At 41.3% G+C, this 24,739-nt stretch overlaps 3 protein-coding genes across 4 annotated transcripts in view; 1 reads left to right on the top strand and 2 right to left on the bottom strand.

Moving 5' to 3' along the window:
* Positions 1–95: 95 nt before the first annotated feature.
* Positions 96–7,835, bottom strand: slc52a2 (solute carrier family 52 member 2). The gene is made up of 4 exons (XM_071367023.1): positions 7,521–7,835; positions 6,445–7,300; positions 6,091–6,214; positions 96–4,944 (listed from the first exon to the last, which is right to left on the bottom strand). Exons 1-4 carry the CDS (start codon positions 7,648–7,650, stop codon positions 4,735–4,737), a joined length of 1,320 nt encoding a protein of 439 aa, XP_071223124.1. The 5' UTR covers positions 7,651–7,835; the 3' UTR covers positions 96–4,734.
* Positions 7,836–9,063: 1,228 nt separating this feature from the next.
* Positions 9,064–15,317, bottom strand: LOC139554261 (uncharacterized). Its single transcript, XM_071367016.1, has 2 exons — positions 15,218–15,317; positions 9,064–12,689 (listed from the first exon to the last, which is right to left on the bottom strand). The coding sequence occupies exons 1-2, from the start codon at positions 15,279–15,281 to the stop codon at positions 9,979–9,981; spliced, it is 2,775 nt and encodes a 924-aa protein (XP_071223117.1). The 5' UTR covers positions 15,282–15,317; the 3' UTR covers positions 9,064–9,978.
* The window catches only part of fbxl6 (F-box and leucine-rich repeat protein 6), a 27,734-nt gene continuing 18,189 nt past the window's right edge, over positions 15,195–24,739 (top strand). The window contains exons 1-3 of one of the 2 annotated variants that reach the window (XM_071367018.1): positions 15,195–15,333; positions 21,543–21,621; positions 21,705–21,860. The gene's annotated coding sequence lies outside the window, so the exon portion shown is untranslated. The remainder of the gene's footprint in view (positions 15,334–21,542; positions 21,622–21,704; positions 21,861–24,739) is intronic. The other variant, XM_071367019.1, reaches the window with a different exon arrangement.

Genomic DNA, 24,739 nt, shown 5'->3' with positions numbered 1-24,739 from the left:
TTTTCTTAATTTACTTCAAATATCACCATGAAGCAGCCAAAAGGAATCATTGGTTACTTATACTGTAAAAGTATTGCATAACTACTACGAAAACATCTGAGCAGGATATTGTTTATTGACAAGGAAACCGTTAACAAGGAAACCAAGCTTGCAGCAGTGTCTTTGATCTGGTACAAAAACAACTCAAAAGGAATGGAAAACAATTATAGGAAATTATTTTGTTACAGCGTGTCCTCTTAAGTTAAAAGTAAGAGGAGATAAAAGCAAGACATTGAAACAGATGTCTCAGACTTTCATGTAAGCAGAAATAAGATTTTCAGGTAAAAAAAAAGAGAAAAAAATCCTAAAAAGTAGACTACACATACATGAAAAAGCATGCATCGCAATCATAAAATATATTCCATCCATTTAAATGATATTTCACACCTTCGCAAGTGCACAAAGTAAAACAAAAAGATAAGAGTACAGATTGTTCACTTCATTTTTAAATAAGTTAACAGTAAGAAGAGGACAGCATGCATCCGTGCACATATACTCACGTTGGGTAGACAGCAGAGAGTTCAGTCAGAGGTTCTGCAGAGCAGAGAAGCCAAAGTCCTATGCACTGAAGGATTCCTCTGAGTGAACCTGGGGATTATGGCCCCATTCCTTGGTGGGTGTGCTGTTGTCAACCAACCAAGACACATGGTTTGTTCAACACCTGAGTTGATATTTCATCCACAGTTCCCTCAATAGGCACATTTCAGGACATTTTTCCATTGAGACATCCCATGTAATGGTTTACAAGAATTACACCACCACCATGATTTTCATTGTTTCTTTTCAACTTATGGCTGAGTCAACACATTCTTGTATCTAAGCATTTCTCTAATTCTCCCTAAGGAGATCAAGGGAACTAAGCTAAGCTGGAAGATGGAAATACAGTAGAACTAGCTAAGGCTTAGAATGTTTTGTTTTTCCCGATATACACAAATTCCATTCATTTCTCCAGAGCACATTTTAAAATGAGTTTTAAAATGGTTTGATCTTGAACTTTTGTTGAGGTTATACTTGATTACTTTCTCATTTCACTTTGGTTCACAAACTGCTTTACAGAGAAAGTGAAATTGGCGACGATCTTGAAATGCAATCCATAACCACAGTAACAGGTGAAAAATTAACCAAAGCAATAAAGCAAGCCAAACAGTGCTTTAACTTTATCTACATACCGACATCTACTGGAATGTCGACCAAATTACACTAAGGACGAGGCAAAACTGTCCTGACTAACAAAAGAGATCGGAATAAAATTCCATAGGAAAACATTATACGTACTGAATGACCCAAAAAAGTATCATCAATGATAATGTAGGCCAAAATACCATCCTGGTTAAAAGGCACGTCAAATGCATTCATATATTTCGATAACTCTTCTGTAACATTTCCTGAGAATGCATAGCAACAGGATGAGACCTGCGCTTTGCATTAGGGCTTTGTTCACCCATAACAATGCAACTTTAGTCCATAGAAGGCAATTCCTGTGAGGAGTAATAATGAGTCTCAAGAGGCAACAAAACCTGCTACCTCTACCCATCCTGTCATTTGAGCCAAGTAGTAACTACTTTGCCATATTGTCAAAGCTTACAAAACAAGTAGCTATTGGTTGGAAGTCTCTCATTGGTTGCAAATCTCTCATTGAGATTGAATCATTTTCCTGAGTAGGTGACTTGTACTATGTGGCGATTCAACATCGCATTCCGAGGAACAAAATGTAACAGATTCTTCAACACTCCTATTTTTTTATTATTCCAAACATCCCAAGCTTCTAATGTCAATTGATTTTGAGTGACCATATCTGAAAGGCAGTCAAAAGGATTGTTAACACAGCGATCTAAAGATAATTAGCTGATTGTCAACAAAATATGACTTAGACTTAAGACAGGAAAGATTACAAACGGACAATTTTTTTTTTTTTTACGGAAATGTAAAATCAGTGCCTGAAAAACTAGTTCACCTTTCATTTCACATTAAAAAACATATACAAAAATGGTTATATAGTAAATGTATAGTAAAATATTGTCGCCATCTGACAAAAACCTTTAACTCCGTTTTTGACTATTTGAATTTTTATTATACAAATGATTGAAAGCAGTAACTTCCCTCAATGTATATTTCAAGACTAAGGCCAAGAAAGTGTATTCAAAATAGCTTGATGTCTCATAATTGTACTCTCGTTAATGGGAAAATAAGGTATTTTTTTCCTGAACAGGTTTATCAGATAGTGACGATATAAACATGACTAAAGAGCCAAGGCATGTTGGACCGATACTATTTCTATATTGTCAACATAAAGTCTATAAATTCCATTGAGCAGCACGTTTTCCAATATTAGTCACTGTAGGAGGTACTAAGGCGTAGCAGATTTTTTTTTACATTTCTTTATTCCTTCCAAAGCTGAAATCACAAAACCCCTTGTGTCTCAGTCATGTGTTTAGTAGGCTAACTTAGGTCGCATTTACATTATCAGACATAGCACTGGTGTTTGGAGGCTTCAACATTACCGAAATGTTTTAGATAGCAAGATAACATTTAATGTATCTGAAGGAAGGCTAACATTTGGCATTGCAATTGGAATAGTTAATCATTTTTTAAAAATGGTCACCAAAAAGAAATCAACACCAAATTACATGGATGATAATACGCAACAGGAGACGAAGGCATTAGTAGAAAGAAACAATCACATTGTGTATGGAGAAATAATCTGGAGGGAAATAAACAAGTAATTGTTCATAATTATCCGGACAACACAAAATAAGCTTCAACTAGAATCTCTCTGGAATGATGATTCTGACATGGCAGACAATGACATACCAAGTGACAGACATGAGGGAAATGTAAGTATCTCCTAGAGCAGGCAAATTCAAACATGGACCTCCAAGCCAATTCCACTGCTGATTTTCATTCTTCCCCTCTAATCAAGGACTGATTTAGACCTGGGACACCAGGTGAGTGTAGGTGAGTATGAGGTAGAACAGAAAAACAGCAGTACTCTGGACCTCCAGGCTTGGATTAAAACTCCGCTGTACTAGAACCATAATGATTGGCTACACAACGGTGCATGGTAACAACCCCACTCAGCAGCAAAACCAACTCATATTTTTACTACAGCACTGAGAACAAAATTGTGTATAATCAATTACAAGTTATATTCAACTGCTCCAATAGTAAATCAAAACTTGAATGTCAATTTACTAAAATGGCTGCCCTTGATTTTAGCAATGTGGGAAAAAGTGGATTTGGGCAGCATTTGCATTAAAAATAACAAGTAGAGGACTAAAATTAAACATTTCAGTCAATGGCTGAAAGTGAATAGTTTCCAGTTACATTTTAAATATTTTAATGGCATGGATAAAATGATTTACTTGTATCCATTTATTGTTGGTTAGCTTTGGATAGGTATTTGTACTTGAGAAACAGTAGTATTTAAAACCTGTCTATAGCTAGGTTTCCATCCAATTGGAGACAGATTTTCATGCGAAAATAAAATAAAAACTGCATTTAAAAAATAAAATAAAAATTCCACCAGTGGTATGTTCCACCAAACGGACTTATTACGGATAAAAAGAGCTGCGCACACAAAATGTACGTTTTCATGCAACAAATAAAAATCTAAAGTACAACGGATTTCCATCGCATTTTCAAATACTCTAAACTCTCAGATAGTCGTCACAAAAACTGTTGCGTTAAATAGCAAATGTCCCTATTCTGGTCTTTGCACGTGCCAACATTCGGCAGATACGGTGCGGACAGGCTGTCCACATGAGATGATTATGGATAAGAGCGAGAATCTGTTAAATTTGTCAAGCAACATTCAAGCATCGACCATCATGTCACCAGAATAAGTAAAAGCATCAAGATCACCATGCACTTTCACCACCCTGTGAAGTTAATCATTTATTCAATCTGTAGCCTAATAAACTGCACGGTTTCTCCAAGGCGTAGTGGGAGGACCACACACCATATCATCACAAGTTAACTTCGATATGATGTTTGTCAATATTTGCCATTTCTCGCGTTATTAATTTTAGACACAAAGATCCCACCTTGTCGAACTAGGAAATTATCTGTTAGCATATATAAAATTGTACCGACCTGTCCTGTTTCCATCACAGCTGTCGTGATTTAAAAAAAAATATGATATGACTTTAAATCACATGAAAGCTGTGGATGGAAACGTGGTTTTTGAGTTTCATAGGGCCACTTTCCAAGTCAAAGATTAAGCCCTGTCCAGGACTCTCTGCATTCTCTGGAGATTCTCCATTGAGCACGCTTTTTAGTCGAGGACTGGGCTTATTCTGTCTCTCTGAATCTGGCCATTAATGCGTTTGTTTCTTACTCCTAAGGCCTGGGGACAGCCAAACTGGATGAATGGGTGATATTGATTCAGTCCCTGATTAAACAAGACTTGTCACATGATTTAGTGGGAAAACATACCGGTAATAGCAGCTCCTTCAGCAAACCAAGAAACTAGATCAATAATTTTAAAAATCCCTTGCGGCACTGCATCACAGGCACTTACATACCCTTAGCCAGGACACAGCAACTCAATGCTCCCATTACCCCTGGAATGCCTTTCCTCAGCCCTTACAGAACGGGGGGTTCTGGGGGGGCATCAACCCTTCTGGGCCTGGAAAGGGTGTTCCATCTTCCATCCCTGATGTGATCACCCAGCTAGCTGTGGTTCCTGGTGCATAACTAACTGCAGTTGTCCACACAGTCCTGAGACCTTGCAAATATGTGGTAAATGCTGACCAGGGGGAACATGGAGAGGGCTCCTATCAGTGAGCCAGCCTGGATGAAGACGCCGCACCACAGCAAAGCAGCATGGCCAGCCTCGTGGAGCAGCGTCCCTATAACTACCTTCAGGTAAGAGAACAGACCAGTGAAGATGATCCAGGACACCACCTGTGTAGAAACAGAGAACTGTCAGTGTGTAAATCATTCGGGTTACAGATACTCTAAATATGCTACACATTGTGTTGATCACACCAGACCTGGGTTCAAGTGTTATTTTAATTACTTCCATATACATTTTAAAGTAAAGCATTTGGATTTTTTTTATTTGAAAATAGAAATAGTTAAATATTGGAATGTATTTTGGTATGCATTTACAAATACACTTGGAAAGTACTGGCATTTATTTTCAAATGCAAATATTAAAATACTCCCATACATTTGATATCAAGTCTGTTTGGTCCTAGGGTTATTGGAAATAATATATTTGGAAACAATTATTTGAAAATAGTTTTAAATAGCAGGTTATTTATAGAGAATTATATAAAAAGATACTTTAAAATAGTTAAAATATAAGTAGTTGATTTGGCAACACATTATTTGAAAGCACTCAAATACACAGAACACAAGTATTTAAATGACAAATACTTAATACACATGTATTTGAACTCGGGTCTGGATCACACCTAAATTAAAGCGATCTTAAAATTTTCTCATTACAGGTACACACACACACACACACTACACAAAACACTGGGAACCCAGGAAGTGAATGCACTTCAAGACAAAAAGTGATTTCATCTGTCGCAACCGGCCGCGACCGGGAGGTCCGTGGAGCGACGCACAATTGGGCTAGCGTCGTCCGGGTTAGGGAGGGTTTGGCCGGTAGGGATATCCTTGTCTCATCGCGCTCCAGCGACTCCTGTGGCGGGCCGGGCGCAGTGCGCGCTAACCAAGGGGGCCAGGTGCACGGTGTTTCCTCCGACACATTGGTGCGGCTGACTTCCGGGTTGGAGGCGCGCTGTGTTAAGAAGCAGTGCGGCTTGGTTGGGTTGTGCTTCGGAGGACGCATGGCTTTCGACCTTCGTCTCTCCCGAGCCCGTACGGGAGTTGTAGCGATGAGACAAGATAGTAATTACTAGCGATTGGATACCACGAAAATTGGGGAGAAAAGGGGATAAAATTTAAAAAAATATATATAAAAAAAAAGTGATTTCATTATTAATAGTAGCCTCAATCAATGTTGTAGTGAACAAGGTCCACAATGTTAGCACTGACAGGCCTAGTAGTTAATAGATGATGGTCGAAATAACTGACCACCAAGGATACACCAGCAGGGCTCCCCAAGAGAGGAGGGCAGGGGCTGAGCACTGCAAGAGCCATGAGGTAGGCTGCAAAGACCCCACCTGCTACAGACATGAAACCAAGACCCACAGATGACCTGCAACACAGAGAGGAAAAACACACCCACAAGTAAGATCTCCTGATTCAACATGTACAATTATTCCAAACCATATCTAGGCCTAGTGTCCGTCCATATTTACATTATAATATTCATACATCAATATGAATATTTCTATCAATCAATTACTGTACATGAGGGTGCAACACACAACTGTGGTATTGGCCTACACTGTAATCATGCAGTCTAACTCAGTCATATCCACTCACCTGCAGAGGACAAACATGGCCACAAAGCAGGCCAGTGGGTTTGCAATGTTGCCAAGGACCACAGAGAGGTGATAGGTCATGGTGCCGTAGGGCAGACAGGAGAAGCTCTGGACAGAGGGAAGGACTCCATTGGTCAGGGCGTTGGACACACCTAGTAGCACCAGCAGGTAGATGTTGCGTGGCGTCCAGAAGGTTTGGACCGGGGGTGCTTTCTCCAACTCCACCTGGTCCTCAGACAACAGTGTTCCTCCATTCTGGAGCGGGTGGGTCTCCTCCCCGTTGTCCTTTGTCATCACCATCTCAGGCTCTGGGGTCTCCGGTGATGCTGGCTCTGTTATTTCTCTACACGTCAAAGCCACGAAGCAGAGGGCTGAGATTGTCAGCATTACAAACAGGAACCAAAAGAAGTCCTGTGCAGGGAAGTTCTCTTCCAGATAGTCTGCCCGTACCGTGCCATTCTCCAATTTGCACTCCAATTTCCCCACACCCTGCCCCAAAGCCACAACACATGGGAACAGGGCACTGAGCCCCTGGCCAACAAAGAATGTGCGGATGTATTGAGGGGGGTAGCGGAACATGAAGGGCAAGAAGGTGACATTGGACGTACAGCAAACCAGAGCCAAAACGAACGTGAGCAGCAGATATGGTACGGATCTCACTTCCCCTGCCACAGTGGCCACCTGTGACCAAAAGATGGCTAGGAAGATTGATGCCACCACTGCTAGAACCTGGATACTGTGGATGACCAGGCGCTCGTTTAACTGTCCTGGGGCACAGTGATGCGTTATGGTCACAGCAATCGGACCTATATTCCCAAAGGCTATCAGTACTGACAGATAGACCGGCAGGTTCCACTCTACATATAGAAAACAATGGTCAGTGTCAATCAGAATACACTGCCGGATTAAGCTACTGTCTTTTAGCCTAGACTTCATGCAACAGTGTCTGTACTCAATAATAATACTGTAAAAGGACAAAACAGTATTTCTTATAGAATGGTATAAACGAAGAGGGTACCATGCATTGACAATGAAAGAACATGAACAAAGAAAACATGTTTGGAATCAGATACTGACCTTCAGGCAGAATTCTGACAACCACGGGTAGCTCAACCCAGAGACCGTTGACGGAAATCCAGGAACCCATACCGAAAAGAGCCACAAGGACGTGAGTAAAAGCGGCACTGTTCCACCAAGTACCCGCCATTTAGCCGCTCTGACGAAGAAGACAGACAAAATGTACGTTATGTATCGTTTGAAAAGTGGGACCGATGTCTTATGGGCACGTGCCCTTCCTTATTAAAATGTCAGCCAGCAGGATCTTCGAGTTGAGTAAATGCGTCCGCAGAAAAAACATCTATGATTTGTGGCGTGTTATGTGAAGAGTAGATTCTCCTCCCCTTATCATGTAGCCATTCAGAGAGCTTCTAGGGACTGTGGAGGCGGGCATTCCTGCATCATAGGCTAAATACAGTGCATGCCATTTAGTTCGACGAGCATGGCACCGGAAAAATGCGGCACATTTCCCTAGGCAGAGTGAACACAGATCCACCCGCTCGGTGCTTCGATTTAGTGTGCTGGTGTGAATATCGAGTGCACTGATACGTATCAGAGTTACTCAACAAGATGTGATCGATCATTTATAAATGCAATTGTATTGTAGTACGGTCTACGTAAATGCACTGACATAATTTACTACAACTGCATTATAGTCAGTATGTCTAATACACCTTCCCTTCCCAATACACCGTCTAACAAATAAATAATTTCATAATAATGAACTAATTGACCTACTGGGCTATATAAGCACTTAAACAAACCCTTCAGAATATCCAGTGATCCCTATTATAATATTCAGAACTGAGAGTTGATTCAGTAAAAGTGGCAATCTGCATTTGGTGCATCGATTTGAGTTAAATGAATGATACCCATTGATTCTTGAATAATTTAACATATTAATGCCTCATTACCTTAGTTCAACTGTCCTACCCAATCAGAAGCCACGATAAGCTTGTTTTACTCCATTGTTTGTAAACAATATAATTTTAAACAAACACTAAAGCCTCAACATGACTAAAACTATCCTTTTGATCTCATGCGTGGTCAGTCTGTATCCATAGCACACTATGAATTTGAGTGTGGTTACATTACTCCAGCCCCATCCCTCAGCATTTTTCCAAAACAGTGGCAGGTTGTGCTTTGTTAATATCCAAACAGCAGATTACCCAGTGTGACATAAAGAGGAAAACAAATTGAATACAGACACCCACTGTGCACCCTCAAAAGAATGTTTAAATGTTCATTCAATACGTTTAAATAGTCTAATATATCACAGGTTGCTTAAAAGATAAATGGCATCTCAGTGTAAAACTGGCAAACCTTACATCTGGAAGTTGTGGCCTGATATTTTTTTTTACACAATGTTGATTTTTGGGGCAGTAACTCCCAGCACCACAAACAAGATAAGCTTGGTAGTGTGTGTGAGTTAACTATTCTATTAAGTTATAGTGTGGTAGACAAAATGAATGTAATATGTTTTTGCTCATCTTTATCAAGGGTGCCAATAATTATGGACCCGACCATATGTGCATGTATATCAATTAACAGTGTGACAAAAAGGGAAAGTATACAAACCTTTATTATATTGTTTACATTCCATCCTCTCTTTCCAGGTACAAAATATAAATCTAGGTGAAATCATACAAAAACTATTTCACATCACATTTGATTGGAATCAGAACAGAAATATTGATTATTGATTATTTATTTTTTATAATTGGGGGGGGGGCGATAGAAAACATGTCACTTACAGGAGTTGCAGCACACGTGATAATGTCTGTTCAAATTAAACATCAAACATACAATTTTATGATGGTACAAAACATGTCTTGAACAAACATTTCCCACAAAAAAATAAAATTAACTTCCCTGCCTAAAATGGCAAAGGGCATATAGGACCAACCAATACAATTGGTATGGGTGACGTATTGGGCATGTACCATTTACAAAGAGCAACGACAGTCATCAGCAATCAATACGCTCTGTCAAACGCAGGGAAGTTGCTTTACTTGCTTCTGCTCAAATATTGGTGACATATCAAGCTGGCCTCAACGAACAAGATTCGCGCAAAGCTAGCATTCCTATAGACGGGTTAGCTGACATCACGAAAACGATGTGGGCGCTTCAAAAGGCTGTGTGTTATGGTTCTGGATGGCCAGATAGCTAGCAACAATGACAAGAAACTGTCATGTGGTGAATTGTAAGCTCGTTTGATCTCGATCTTGATACCATACCATGCCTTGTTTTGAGGTGTTTTGACTGATGTCTAATATATGCTAATATGGCTAAAATTTGCTAGCTAGCTAACCAACAACTCTAACTAATGTATTTGCGAGACAAGTGCTCATTGAGAAACTTGGTTTTCAATAAACATAAGACAAAATATAGTTTACATGTTATCAACAGTCTAAGAAAACCATCTGCTTTTCCCCATAGTTGCGCATGTGTCCGTTTTGTTGCTAACTTCCTTCAATATCTAGTGAAATTCATCAAAGTTACCTCTGTAGCTCTGGTAGGAAACAATGTTTTTGTTTCCACCCAAGTCAATACTTCTTTGACCCTTTCCCAAAACCCCTTTGTTGCTTTCATAGTCAACACTCTGACTAGATTGAGCATCAGCAGGGGTTATAGTGTCATGCTCGCTCTGTTGTTCATTGTGCTCATTCTCTTGTACAGAGACTGAGACATCATCCAAACTACACACATCGCCAGGCAACACACTTTTCAGCTTAGAGATCATGTCTGCGAGTGAAAAACCAATATGATTCAGGCTTGGGTCTCTGGAGTCCAGGACCAGTTTTTGGTAACTGATCTCACAGCGGATTGCATCGCGCTTTTGAGCATGGCTTGTCCCATCTAATCGGGCCAATAGTCTGTCAACATCTTGCTCACAGGTGCAAGGTCCTCCGTTTCTTGCAACAGCAGCAATGACCGTGTTTCGGTTTGCTTCGTCTTGCTGGTCCTTTGTCACTGAACTAGGATATTTTCTCGGACGTCCTACTGGCCTCTTCTGGGTCTTGCTTTGGTCAAGAGACTTTTTCTTGGAAGGAGGAGAGTACTCTTCTCTTGGAACAGCGTCGGATGTTTCCCTCTCTGCATTTGTTGCACCAGCAGGAGAACCACTTTCAGATGGAATAGAGTGGCCCTCTGGTTCTTCGTATGTACTTGATGCAAGGTTCGTAAGTCGATCTGGCCTCTTCCTTTTGTATGGGTAGGCATGACCAAAGGGGTATTCAGCCATCAAGACGCAAAATGTGCAGGTTGTCAGCTGTGTGGAAATTTCCAGAGGGGGGTTGTGACAATGTGCGCCTCCAGGCAAAAAATCACTCAGATTGACCTCAGTGACAGCCGCGATTACTTTCACCATCTTCTGCAGACAGACCCTTATTAGGTCAACATGGATGTGTCCCGTGCCAGTTGTGAAGTATGAAAAAACCCCATCAAAGGTCTTCTCTTGCAGAGGCAACTGGAGAAACACATTTGCAATGGTATCTGGCTCAAGGAGGGCTGAGGCATCCTTAGCCCACTCAAGCAGTTTTTGGTAGAGGCAGAGTATATACTGGCTAAAAAGTGAGTACTCTCCTCCGCTCTTCAGAAGTTGCCAGTAAGGCCCCAGGATTTTGCAGTAGACAATGGCGAGAACGCACACAAGTGACTGTATGACATCATCATTGGCATCATCAGTAACACTCTCCAGAATGACATTGGGGCATTCATCGTTGTTCAGTAAGAGCAGGTCGGAAAAGAAAAGGGCAATCTCACCATGATGGTGAATGAGACCCGCTGCTGCTTCAAAGTAGTTATTAAATCGGTTTGAGCGGTTGACTGTTAGTTTGGAGGGATTGTTCTTCTCTTCACAGAAAGCTATCCAGTGTTTCCTGTAGTTTTGCTTTGATGCAGCACGAGGACTCAAGACATCACAGGCCATGTGGATGTAGCGTGACGTAGAACTTTCAGAGAAGTTCACAAATCTTCGGAATTTCGGGTTCCTGTCACGGCCTAGTTTTTCTCCAGTAGACTGCATGATCTCATTTTCGAAGCTCATCATCTGCTGTTCAATTGCGTCATGAATGTCAACAAGAAAATGGGCATTGTAGTGTAGAAAACGCAGGGGTGATGCCATGGAATGTTGATCTTTAAGAGACGCAACTTTCTCTTCAAAGAATTTCATTGCTACATTTTCTTTACATGTTAGTGTGTACTGGTTTTTGAGAAGATCAAGGGAAACTTGTTTGGAAGCATCAGTTTTTCCACCATACACACTTGACAGTTTTTGGACAGAGAGCATAGCGATGTCAAGCAGTGTGAGGGCTTCTCCTTTGCTTGCATCAGGATTCTCTATCAAACTGAGCGAGTTTTGGTTCATTGCATGAGGACTTTCTTCAGTTGGAGAATCGTATTCTTCTTTCACTTTCACCTGAGAGTAAGGTTCCCATACACTCTCTGCGTTTGGTGTTATGGCAAATGTTTCATTTTCTTCTTTGAAGACTTTCACCACTGGCTTATCAAGTTTTTTCTTTCTTCCTTTTTTGCCTGATTTCTTTCCGTCAGTTGGGTCTATAACAAGTTCAAATGGACTTTGAAGGAAGGTTTCCATCTGAGCATTTCTTCTATGTCTGGTTGTTTGGTAATTGCGGTAATGTAGTCTGAATTTTTTTAGCTTTGCCTGAAGGACTTTGCTAGCTTTCAGGATGTTACCATCACTACAGAACTCTGGGTCAAATTGACGTAACCAAGACACCAAGAAAATGGGGTCAATTTTCTCCCTGATGACAAAGTTACTCAACTCAAGTATCAAACCATTTGTGACCTCAATAGACTCTGCTTGCTCAGAAAAATCTGTCATTTCCAAAAGATCAACTCTACCAACTCCAATGCTGTCACATATTGGGCCAACGAATTCAAAGTTAACATTTGACTCAAGGAAGGCTCGTCTTGCATCTCCACTCAAACTTAAAGTTGTTGCAATGCCTCTTTCAATCAGACAACGGAAATCTGCAGACTGATACATTGGGAAAATCTTTTGAAGCCAGTCTACCACTGCCTCCCAGGAGAGTTGGTTGTCTTCTCTCAGAAGTCCCACTTGGATCAGAAGTCTGTTTTTACACGGTTTTTCATTTAGATTCAATGTTTCCCCAGTCTGAGATCCAAAGTAGTCTGCAGCAAGCTTACCGAAGTTGTCATCCCCTGAAAGAAATTTTGATTTATATTAGAACAGAAAGTAATAAAATACAGATTCTAAAAGATAGTTCTTTAAAGTGGTAGTTCACTCCAAAATCAAAGATCGTAAGACATAGGGGTGGGCGATTTGGACTGCATTTATCAGTGTTCTGCAAAGCTGAACTTCATGAGAATACACTGAAAGTAACCAGGAAGTAGTGACTGCCCCCTCAGCCCTGTAATTGTTCAACTTTAGTACTTTTTTTGAACGGATCTTTAAATGAGCAAAAACATAGCGCAGTGGCCTAAATGCACAAAAACTTCATAAAATGGCATCTGGTAGAAGTAAATTAATCCACAAACACATTACATTTACATTTAAGTCATTTAGCAGACGCTCTTATCCAGAGCGACTTACAAATTGGTGCATTCACCTTATGATATCCAGTGGAACAACCACTTTACAATAGTGCATCTAACTCTTTTAAGGGGGAGGGGGGGGGGTTAGGAGGATTACTTTATCCTATCCTAGGTATTCCTTATATACACTACCGGTCAAATGTTTTAGAACACCTACTCTTTCAAGGTTTTTTCTTATTTTTCTTATTTTCTACATTGTAGAATAATAGTGACGACATCAAAACTATGAAATAACTCATGGAATCACGTAGTAAAATAAATCAAAATATATTTCATATTTGAGCGGGTGTTGAGCGTTCGTAAATTCATCAGTTATTCTGCGTTCTGGCACACTCAGACAAGAGTGCTCTGAAATCGGAGTAGATAGCCAGAGCGAATTTTCCAGCTACGTCTATCGATAGTTGTCGCAGTGACATCAACATTCTACTTAAATAGTTACTTGCATAGTGAAGTCTTTTGTTTAGACATGTAGCTAGCTAGCTAAACAATGAACCATAATCCCAACTCATAACATTACCCTGCATGAATCTGCAGGTAGCTAACCAACCAGGTTCAATGTTAGCTAGCTAACATCAGGCTATAACTAGCAATGCAAATGGCTCTGAGCTAGCCAGTCAGCTAACATTAGCTAGCTAGCTAACATTACACTAATTTGAAATGAAAACGAATGACAAAATTAGAAACATGTAATATCTGAAATTGTTGCTAGCTAGACTATTTTACCCATATACATGGATGGATGCTTCACCCTCTGTCACGGATGCCATGGTTGCCCTTAGTTTGAAGACGTTATCCAGAGACGTGTTTTATACAACAGCTTTCTGTGCGTTCTCTTTTCGACTCCGTCTTCATATTTGCAATCAAACGGCAGAATTTTCTCCATTTCCTTAGCATCATACTCTAATTCCAATGATTTCAAAACGTGGTCCTCCAGAAAGTGGAGAGTAACACTTATGCAGATCTATTATGTGATATCTTAAAAAATCTATATTAGAAAGGATTACCTACACATACTGACCATTTCATGGTTATAGACAGAAGCTACATGGCAGAACAAACCAAACTCATCTCTCGGCATGTCCAGCCCAATCATTATCTCAGCCAATCATGGCTAGCGGGAAGGTTGTCTTTTTCCATGGCTAAACCAACTTGGCTCATAATTTAACAATTGTATTTGTATTTACAGATGGCATACAAGTTTCTTATTAAGGCACATGAAAGTTCACAAGTTCCAGAAGTCATTTCTGCCAAAAAACGGATTTTAATACGCCTAGTTTCCTGAAACAAGTCACTCACAACCGTGTTTTCATGAATTTGATGATAAAATCCTGGTAGCCCATTCAAATCAGCAAGGGAAACTAAGCAAAGAAGAATTGGCCGTCACATTCACAGCTAATTATCAGTTAAACAAAGCATGACAACCAATCAGAAGAGGGTCTCATTAGCTAGCTTTGACACAGTGCTGGATAGGCTACAACAAACAGTGCCGTTTTGAATGCTGTTCAGAAGATTCAATAAGTGATCTCAAAGGTGGTCTAATGTCAAGAGGAGTCCACGTCCCACTCCATCTGTGGTCTATCCAGCACAAACCTTTCCTATTTGTTTGAAGAACGGCTTGAGCTACAAACTTGATGGACCACTATTGAGGTTTTAAACAGGCTGACACATTTTGATTTTGGAGCGAACTATCATCTTAATATAGTTAAGTATGTTATCAGTTATTAACTGGAGCCTATAAGACTTGTAAAAAAAAAAATACTTCACATGCTTTGAGGATTAGTTACAATAATTGGATTAATTTAAAATACTACTTAAACTATATGCATCATGACGTTGTACATTAAACTCTTAAAAAAGGCAATATTGTGCAACTGCAGCCCGCAATTAGGGGTTTTCCTGCATGTCGGCCCCGCCCCTTCTTCTGCGGGGTTTATAGCCGGCTGGCATTCAACTTTATAGCGCATTAACGCCACCTACTTTCATGGAACGCCCCCGCCTGTCCTAGTTTAAAAATGGACCAATAGAAGTACAAAGAGGGATTCCTGCATATGCAGTACTGCACCGATTTGCAGGCCGCAATTGCACATGTAGTTTGTCTTTAGCTAGATAAATGCGACTGATAAATCCATACTCACTCAAATCAGCATCAAGCCTGGCAGCATTTGGACCGCTCAGTGTAAAGTCCTGTTCTTCCTCCATGATATCTCAATGATTTGGAGGCAGGTATACAAACATCTGGAGGAACACCGAGGTAACTGTCACCTTTCTATGTAGTCGTGAATATGAGCTCGGTCCAACGAGCAAAATAGCTAGTTAGCTAACTACAAACACGCCTGTTGACCAAGCTAACTGGCTAGCTAGCAAACCATGCTAGCTAATATACTAGCGCTACAAGCTAAAGGGGCAATATAATGGGCTCACCTACTTAGCTGGAAATAACGTTATATAGTTAACTATGAAAATAGCTTTATATAAAATAAGGAAAAAGCAAGTTGGCTAACGCGCTAGGCTACATACACCTAACTAACGTTACCTTGAAAGATATGTGCGATTGTATTATATGAAAGCGAACAGATTTTTCGGAATATCGACACTGCACTTCAAGCATACAATTTAGTACAAAACCGCTTACCGTTTATCTCCTTTTTAATCTTAATACTTGGGCGGCACACTCATCAATTTTTTTCATGAGTTTCAGACGCAGTGCTAGTAACATCTGCTTTGTTTTCCCTCCACAGAATTAGCAAGGGATATCCTTCCTATGTCAATCCGTTATGGCGTGTGTGAAGCAGTGTCTTCTTCGATGAGGTTTAACAGCGGTTGGCATCCAGTATGTTGCGTTACTGCCACCTACTAGACTGGAGTACAACTCCCTTATACTTTGCTTGAAAAATAAATAAACAAATACCCTACCATAACAATACTCACAAAAAAATAAAATAACCCCACTATTTAAATCTATTTAGTCCTACCTCAGGCCAACAACCTGAAAGGATGAGACACCACCACTTAACACACCCTGAAACTCTTCTGATGTCAAGTCTCGCACACCCAAGTACCTCTCTGCAGCACCACCACAACCTCAATTTTCTGCAACTTACGTTCCATCCCTGCAGTACAGTTGATAACCATGGCTATAAATGTTAAAAATCCAATCATACTGAAACATATATCACTTTTTGGTTTATCCCTCTGTACTGGTACAGATCTTCTAGTCACACCATTCCTCTCAGGATCCCAACCTCTTGACCCATCTTCCTCTACTTTCTTCACTGCCTCAGCATATGACAACTTCTGCACTACTCTAACCCTGGAAACCTCAACCTGCCTCTCTCGCACGGGACATTTCTGATCCCCAGCCCCATGGGTACACCTACAATTAACACATACCACTACTTTCCCCAATGCTACACAATCCTTTGTCTCATGCCCTTCGGCACACTTCTCACACCTAGGAACCTCCCTCCTACACACTGCTGCCACATGTCCATAAGCTTGACACCCACAAGCTTGACACTTGAACATCTCTGGAGAGACCTGAAAATAGCTGTGCAGCAACACTCCCCATCCAACCCTAATAGAGCTTGAGAGGATCTGCAGAGAAGAATGGGAGAAACTCTCCAAATCAAATCGTATTGCTCACATACATGTGTTTAGCAGATGTTATTGCGGGTGTAGCGAAATGCTTGTGTTTCTAGCTCCAACAGTGCAGTAAAATCTAACAAATAATATCCAACAATGTCACAACAATACAAACAATACACACAAATCTAAGTAAAATAATGGAATTACGAATATATAAATATATGGACGAGCAATGTCGGCATAGACTAAGATACAGTAGAATAGAATAGAATACAGTATATACATATGAGATGAGTAATGCAAAATATGTATATAAGATTTACACCTGCAACAACGTAATGCATTCGGCACAAAAGCTCGTACAGGATAACTTACAGTTGAAGTCTTAAGTTTACATACACTTAGGTTGGAGTCATTAAAACTCGTTTTTCAACCACTCCACAATTTTCTTGTAAACAAACTATAGTTTTGGCAAGTCGGTTAGAACATCTACTTTGTGCATGACACAAGTAATTTTTCCAACTATTGTTTACAGACAGATTATTTCACTTATAATTCACTGTATCACAATTCCAGTGGGTCAGAAGTTTACATACACTAAGTTGACTGTGCTTTTAAACAGCTTGGAAAATTCCAGAAAAAGATGTCATGGCTTTAGAAGCTTTTGATAAGCTAATTTACATAATTTGAGTCAATTGGAGGTGTACCTGTGGATGTATTTCAAGGCCTACCTTCAAACTCAGTGCCTCTTTGCTTGACATCATGGGAAAATCAAAAGAAATCAGCCAAGACCTCCACCAGTCTGGTTCATCCCTGGGAGCAATTTCCAAACGCCTGAAGGTACCACGTTCATCTGTACAAACAATAGTACGCAAGTATAAACACCATGGGACCACGCAGCCGTCATACTGCTCAGAAAGGAGACGCGTTCTGCCTCCTAGAGATGAACGTACTTTGGTGCAAAAAGTGCAAATCAATCCCAGAACAACAGTAAAGGACCTTGTGAATATGCTGGAGGAAACAGGTACAAAAGTATCTATATCCACAGTAAAACAAGTCCGATATCGACATAACCTGAAAGGCCGCTCAGCAAGGAAGAAGCCACTGCTCCAAAACCGCCATAAAAAAGCCAGACTACGGTTTGCAACTGCACATGGGGACAAAGATCGTACTTTTTGGAGAAGTGTCCTCTGGTCTGATGACACAAAAATAGAACTGTTTGGCCATAATGACCATTGTTATGTTTAGAGGAAAAAGGGGGAAGCTTGCAAGCCGAAGAACACCATCCCAACCGTGGAGCACGGGGGTGGCAGTATCCTGTTGTGGGGTGCTTTGCTGCAGGAGGGACTGGTGAACTTCACAAAATAGATGGCATCATGAGGAATAAAAATACGTGGATATATTGAAGCAACATCTGAAGACATCAGTCAGGAAGTTAAAGCTTGGTCGCAAATGGGTCTTCCAAATGGACAATGACCCCAAGCATACTTCCAAAGTTGTGGCAAAATGGCTTAAGGACAACAAAGTCAAGGTATTGGAGTGGCCATCACAAAGCCCTGACCTCCATCAAATAGAAAATTTGTGGGTAGAACTGAAAAAGTGTGTGCGAGCAAGGAGGCCTACAAACCTGACTCAGTTACACCAGCTCTGTTAGGAGGAATGGGCCAAAATTCACCCAACTTATTGTGGGAAGTTGTGGAAAGCTACCCGACTCGTTTGACCCAAGTTAAACAATGTAAAGGCAATGCTATCAAATACTAATTGAGTGTATGTAAACTTCTGACCCACTGGGAATGTGATGAAAGAAATAAAAGCTGAAATCATTCTCTCTACTATTATTCTGACATTTCAAATAAAGTGATGATCCTAACTGACCTATGACAGGGAATTTTTACTTGGATTAAATTTCAGGAAATGTGAAAAACTGAGTTTAAATGTATTTGGCTAAGGTGTATGTAAACTTCCGACTTCAACTGTATATATCCTAACATCATTGTCAAGCAAAGACTCAACATCGAACTCAAAAGAACAGACAATGACTCTTCTGTTTCACCACTCACCACCCTGTCTGCGTCGCACTAAACGACGAGAGTAACAAACACTAGCAATCTTCCCCTTATGTTGGTCAACTTTTATATTTAGGGCTACCCCAGTAATCACTCGTTTCAATGGCGCCCTTTTCTAGAGAGCAAAACAATTTATATTTCTTGCCCCCATTAGTTTAACGCGGAGTGCCTTCTCCCTCTGACTTGCAGAAACACAAACATTTATCACAAGACCACTTCTGATTACCCTCACCGATTCCACAGCACCCAACTCTGTTTTCACCCACCCTGAAACCACAAATGGATCAGCCAAAAGGCAAGGGTCCACTTTTTCCAAAAACTTCACTCCTTTTGTCAGACTCATCTTTATCCTAACCCTCGGTGCAAGCCTCGGCCTCCAAGAACTTCACCACACCTACCACCTCTGATACTTCGACCTCATTCACTTCCATTTCTCCTCCTGTCTTCAGTTCACTCTGCTTACACTTTCTACCATTCTTCTTTAACAAACAATCTCCTTTTCCCCGCCATATTTAACCGACTCAAGCTCACCCTCTTCCTCCCTCTCTCTCTTAGACCTCCTCTGCCTCTCTTTTTCCTTCCATTATTCTTTCGTATTCATCTCCTTATGATAATACTGCACTTCTCCTGACATACATCTTGTTCTTGCCTTCTCAAGGGACGCCGTTTAACCGGCTCTCACAATCTCCGTACAATCAGCACAAACTGAAGCAGCTTCTCCTCAGAAACACAAAATAAGCACCACATTTCGTACATTTTCTTAATAAAGTCCCCCCACGTAATAGTAGAAACGTGTCAATAACCTGTATTTATTCCTGATATATTACAAATATATTCATGATATATTTAAGTGACATTTGTATTAAATGTGGGTTGTAAAACATGTTCCAAATAACTGGCCACAACGCGAATCACTGTATATGGAGTACATATTGGCTTATAGAGCAAAAACTATTCTGGGTGACACACTCATGCACATTGACACAGATCATGTAGCTTACTACTTATTGCCAGTTAGGCCTAATATTTTGGTGGTATATTGTATGAAATATATTTCATACCTACTATAGTAGGCTAATTAGGGAAGGTGGATTCTGGGGAACATTTAGACATTAGACTACTTGCAATATAGCCTAACAAGTCATTAGATTGGCTTTTTAATACATTGGTAAGGCAATAGCCACCTACTAGACATTTATACAGTGCTTTTTACTTTTTACATGTTTTACAATAACGGTACATTCGTGGACTGTCTGTGTATTTTAATTGTGCTAAAAATAGCCTATCTCTGAAATGCATGGTAGCAATACATGGTTATAACATCGACAGAAAATACATCAATGCCAATGGGGGCGGTGTTGTTGTCTATATTCAGAGCCACATTCCTGTAAAGCTTAGAATAGTATCTCATGTTAAATGCTGTTGAAGTAATATGGCTACAGGTTCATCTGCCCATTCTTGTGGGAAGCTGCAATGGGTGACCTAAATATTTACTGGCTTTCATCAAGCGGCCCACCGAGTGGCGCAGCGGTCTAAGGCACTGCATCTCAGTGCTAGAGGCGTCACTACAGACCCTGGTTCGATTCCAGGCTGTATCACAAACGGCCGTGATTGGGAATTTCATCCTGTGCCTGCTCCACGGGTCAGTCCGGAGCCTCCGGCGACGAGGGTCCCCAGTCCAGGGCCTGCGGCGAGGGTCCCCAGTCCGGGGCCGGCGACGAGGGTCCCCAGTCCGGGGTCGGCGACGAGGGTTTCCGCACCAGAGGCGCCACCAAAGTGGGGGGAGCCAGAGTTGGAGCGGGGGCTATGTCCCGAGCCGGAGCCACCACCGAGGGTAGATGCCCACCTGGACCCTCCCCTATAGGTTCAGGTTTGCGGCCGGGAGTCTGCACCTTTGGGGGGGGTACTGTCACGTTTTATTTCTCTATTTGGTTAGGTCAGGGTGTGATTTGGGGTGGGTATTCTATGTTGTTTGTTTCTATGTTTTGGCTTGGTATGGTTAATCAGGGACAGCTGTCTATCATTGTCTGTGATTGGGAATCATACTTAGGCAGCCTTTTTTCCTTTGTATTTTGTGAGTAGTTATCTTTGTTAGTGGCACTTCACGGTCGTTTATTTGTTTCTTGTTTTGTTGGCGACATTTACATAAATAAAGGAACATGTACGCTCACGCAGTGCCTATTCTAAAGTGAGTGCTATTTATACTTATAAGTGTTTTGAGTGACCAGTGTAAATTCTCACAAAGATGGGCATGCCATTGGTAGACATTCCTTCTGTATCTGGTAAAAGAACAAGCATACTATACAGGATGTTTAAGGAAATTATATTTACATGCGTGAATAACTAGCTTACTAACCTTTTACAAATGTGGGAGTAAGGATTAAGAAATGGTGAGCAAAAATGATTGACCTTTAATTAAAGTGTTACCCTAGGATGTTGGTGGGCGCAGCACAGGCAGTGTGGTCCCCTGGTCTTCTGGTCCCAGTGATGCTAGGCTTAGCAGCACATACTGCACATCTCAGTTGCTGCTGCAGCAGTCAAGTATAATGGATGTAGGGAGAACTCACAGAGAGAGAGAGAGACTGACACATGTACAGTCAGTTTATTGATATTTTGGCTCTATATTATATATGTAATAGTAATTCATCCTTGTATGACAGCCAGGTGCTTATATTTGTAATAAAAGTAGTTAGGCATTCATAAGGTATTATGAGTCAATGGTCATCTATTGTGCATTTATTCAGTAATATTTCTTCTTTATCTAATACATGTGTTTTCTCATTCACAACTACGACGTTGCTGGGCCCAGCACAGGCAGTATGGTCCCCTGGTCTTCTAGTACCAGTGCTGTGGGAAAGGATGCTAGGCTTAGCAGAGACAGCTCAGAGGTGAGTGCAGTGGGGGTAGGAAGAAAACAGAGAGACACAGATGTACTGCCAGTTCCTTAATATGTTGGCTTTATATCTAATAGCATTGGACGGACGGACAGTGACAACAGAGGGGCACAAGGAGACGCAAAGACAGAGTGATAACATAGAAGAAAGAGACAGACAGACAGACAGAGTAACAGCAAAGAAGATGCAGAGAGACTGCACAACAGGGAGACCACAGAGACACAGTTATAGTGGTGAGTTGTATCTCCAGTAGTGCTTTTACATGTTGTATGTGTCTTTAACATGAGCTGGTTAAAAAGAGCTGGTTAAAAGAGGACTATGTTTCACCGGCCACAGTAAAAGTTGAGAAACAATGTACTATAGTCCCTATATTATGTGTCACTAGCATTACTGTCTGTGTCTGTAAGTTGCTTTGCAATCTTGCAGTTAGCCACTCATTCCTTCCAAACCACTCATTGTTGAATTTATGATTTCCTACTTGTGTAATGTTTATGTCCAATGGCCGATGAGCACCGATACATTTTATCTATAATGATGATGACTGCTAGCTTGCTAGCTAAGATTTTGAAAGGATGATGTTGACATGCTTAGTCCAATCAATGCTACAGTAGATATAACGTGATTTGAGGTCATTTTATCTGTGGCCAATGACCTTGAGCGTTCTTGGATCGGCACTTCTACTGTAACTCTATGGCAGCACTCAAGGGGCTTGAATTTTCTAGCTCTACCCGTTGATTTTGCAGTGACGTAGTGTCCCCATGAGAAACAGAACACTGGGCCTAAAGAAAATGACCAACCCCTACACTCCATATTTTCCGCTGGATGCCCCACCACAGAAAGCACTGAGCTAGGCGAAAACACCTGCATTTTGGAGCTGCCTTACTCAAGTAAGCAAAAAAGAGACCATGTTTGGATGCAGCTTTATTAACTCAGCCTGCCCTTAATCACGGGTCGCCACTGGTTGTAAGTACTGTTCCAGGTCATTGTATCTACCATTTGTCGGTCATATGGACTGAGGCCAACACATCTCTCCCGGTCTTCCCTAACTAGCTCTCTGGACTCTGGACTTAACCCTCCCCAGCCTGGTCTCATGAACTAGACATAACATAGTAAATGTAAATCCGACACACTCAAATTAGTGTGATATGTCACTTTTGGTATGGTTACATTAGAAAGAAGTTACTTAAGGCAAAATGAAAGGAGGCTGCTTGGTCGGGGTGGATGGGGTTGAGTGGGCATATAACCAAAGGTTGCGTGTTCGAATCTCATCACGGACAACTTTAGTATTTTAGTTAATTAGCAACTTTTCAACTACTTAATACTTTTTAGCTACTTTGCAACTACTTAGCATGTTAGCTAACTCTTCCCTTAACCTTAACCCTTTAACCTAACTTCTAACTCCTAGCCTAGCTAACGTTAGCCACCTAGCCACCCATCTAATGTTAGCCACATCGAATTGGAATTCGAAACATATTGTACGTTTTGCAAATTCGTAACATATCATCATGTGAATTGTTGTTCGTAACATATCATATGAAATGTTTGATCGACATCCACATTAATGCGATGCCGTAGAGGTTAATTTGTGGATGATATGATTTCATATGATATGTTACGAATTACAATTTGTATGATATGTTTTCTGAATTTGCTGAATGTACAAATATGTTACAAATTTCCAAAACATATGATATTTTACGAATTCCAATTTGGTTAATGTTAGCTAGCTGGCTGACCTTAGCTAGGCTATGGGTTACGGTTACGGTTAATATTAGGAGTAGGTTAAAGTGTTAACCTTCTGTATAATGTAACTATACCAAACATAACATATCATCCTAATATGATTATCCCAGATTTACATTTACTATGTTACTTCTGGCGTTACCAGACTAGTTGGGTGGGTCGCATGTCTGCTAGGCTAAAACTATATTGAACAAAAATAAATGCAACATGCAACAATTTCAAAGATTTGACTGAAAAATTCATTAGGCCCTAATCTATGGATTTCACATGACTGAATACAGATCTGTTAAAGGTAGGGGCGTGGATCAGAAAATCAGTCAGTATCTGGTGTGACCACAATTTGCCTCATGCAGCTCAACACATCTCCTTCACATAGAGTTGATCAGGCTGTTGATTGTGGCCGGTGGAATGTTGTCCCACTCCTCTTCAATGGCTGTGCGAAGTTGCTGGATATTGGCGGGAACTGGAACACGCTGTCGTACACGTTGACCCAGAGCAACCCAAACATGTTTGAGTATGCAGGCTGGGACATTTTCAGCTTCCAGGAATTGTGTGCAGATCCTTGCGACATGGGGCCGTGCATTATCATGCTGAAACAGGAGGTGATGGCGGCGGATGAATGGCATGACAATGACCCTCAGGATCTCGCCACGGTATCTGTGTGCATTCAAAATTGCCATTGATAAAATGTATTTGTGTTCGTTGTCTGTAGCTTATGCTTGCCCATACCATAACCCACCATGGGTTCACAAGATTGACATCAGCAAACCGCTCACCCACACAATGCCATACACGTGGTCTGCGATTGTGAGGCCGGTTGGACGTACTGCCAAATTCTCTAAAACGATGTTGGAGACGGCGTATGATAGAGAAATTAACATTCAATTATCTGGCAACGGGCCTCCCGGGTGGCGCAGTGGTCTAGAGCACTGCATCGCAGTGCTAGCTGCGCCACCAGAGTCTCTGGGTTCGCGCCCAGGCTCTGTCGCAGCCGGCCGCGACCGGGAGGTCCGTGGGGCGACGCACAATTGGCTTAGCGTCGTCCGGGTTAGGGAGGGTTTGGCCGGTAGGGATATCCTTGTCTCATCGCGCTCCAGCGACTCCTGTGGCGGGCCGGGCGCAGTGCGCGCTAACCGAGGGGGGCGGGTGCACGGTGTTTCCTCCGACACATTGGTGCGGCTGGCTTCCGGCTGGAGGCATGCTGTGTTAAGAAGCAGTGCGGCTTGGTTGTGTTGTGCTTCGGAGGACGCATGGCTTTCGACCTTCGTCTCTCCCGAGCCCGTACGGGAGTTGTAGCGATGAGACAAGATAGTAATTACTAGCGATTGGATACCACGAAAATTGGGGAGAAAAGGGGATAAAAAAATTA

Source organism: Salvelinus alpinus, chromosome 26, assembly GCF_045679555.1.
Source record: "Salvelinus alpinus chromosome 26, SLU_Salpinus.1, whole genome shotgun sequence".
Lineage (NCBI taxonomy): Eukaryota > Metazoa > Chordata > Actinopteri > Salmoniformes > Salmonidae > Salvelinus > Salvelinus alpinus.
Note: the sequence above shows the minus strand (reverse complement) of the source record. Positions and strands in the feature narration are given on the sequence as shown.

Coding starts and splice junctions, on each gene's coding strand:
- slc52a2 (XM_071367023.1), bottom strand. CDS start 7,650: ATGGCGGGTACTTGGTGGAACAGTGCCGCTTTTACTCACGTCCTTGTG. Junction 7,301..7,520: donor TGTCAGAATTCTGCCTGAAG/GTCAGTATCTGA, acceptor TTCTATATGTAG/AGTGGAACCTGCCGGTCTAT. Junction 4,945..6,090: donor CTGCTGGTGTATCCTTGGTG/GTCAGTTATTTC, acceptor GTTTCTACACAG/GTGGTGTCCTGGATCATCTT.
- LOC139554261 (XM_071367016.1), bottom strand. CDS start 15,281: ATGGAGGAAGAACAGGACTTTACACTGAGCGGTCCAAATGCTGCCAGG. Junction 12,690..15,217: donor CAGGCTTGATGCTGATTTGA/GTGAGTATGGAT, acceptor AATTTCTTTCAG/GGGATGACAACTTCGGTAAG.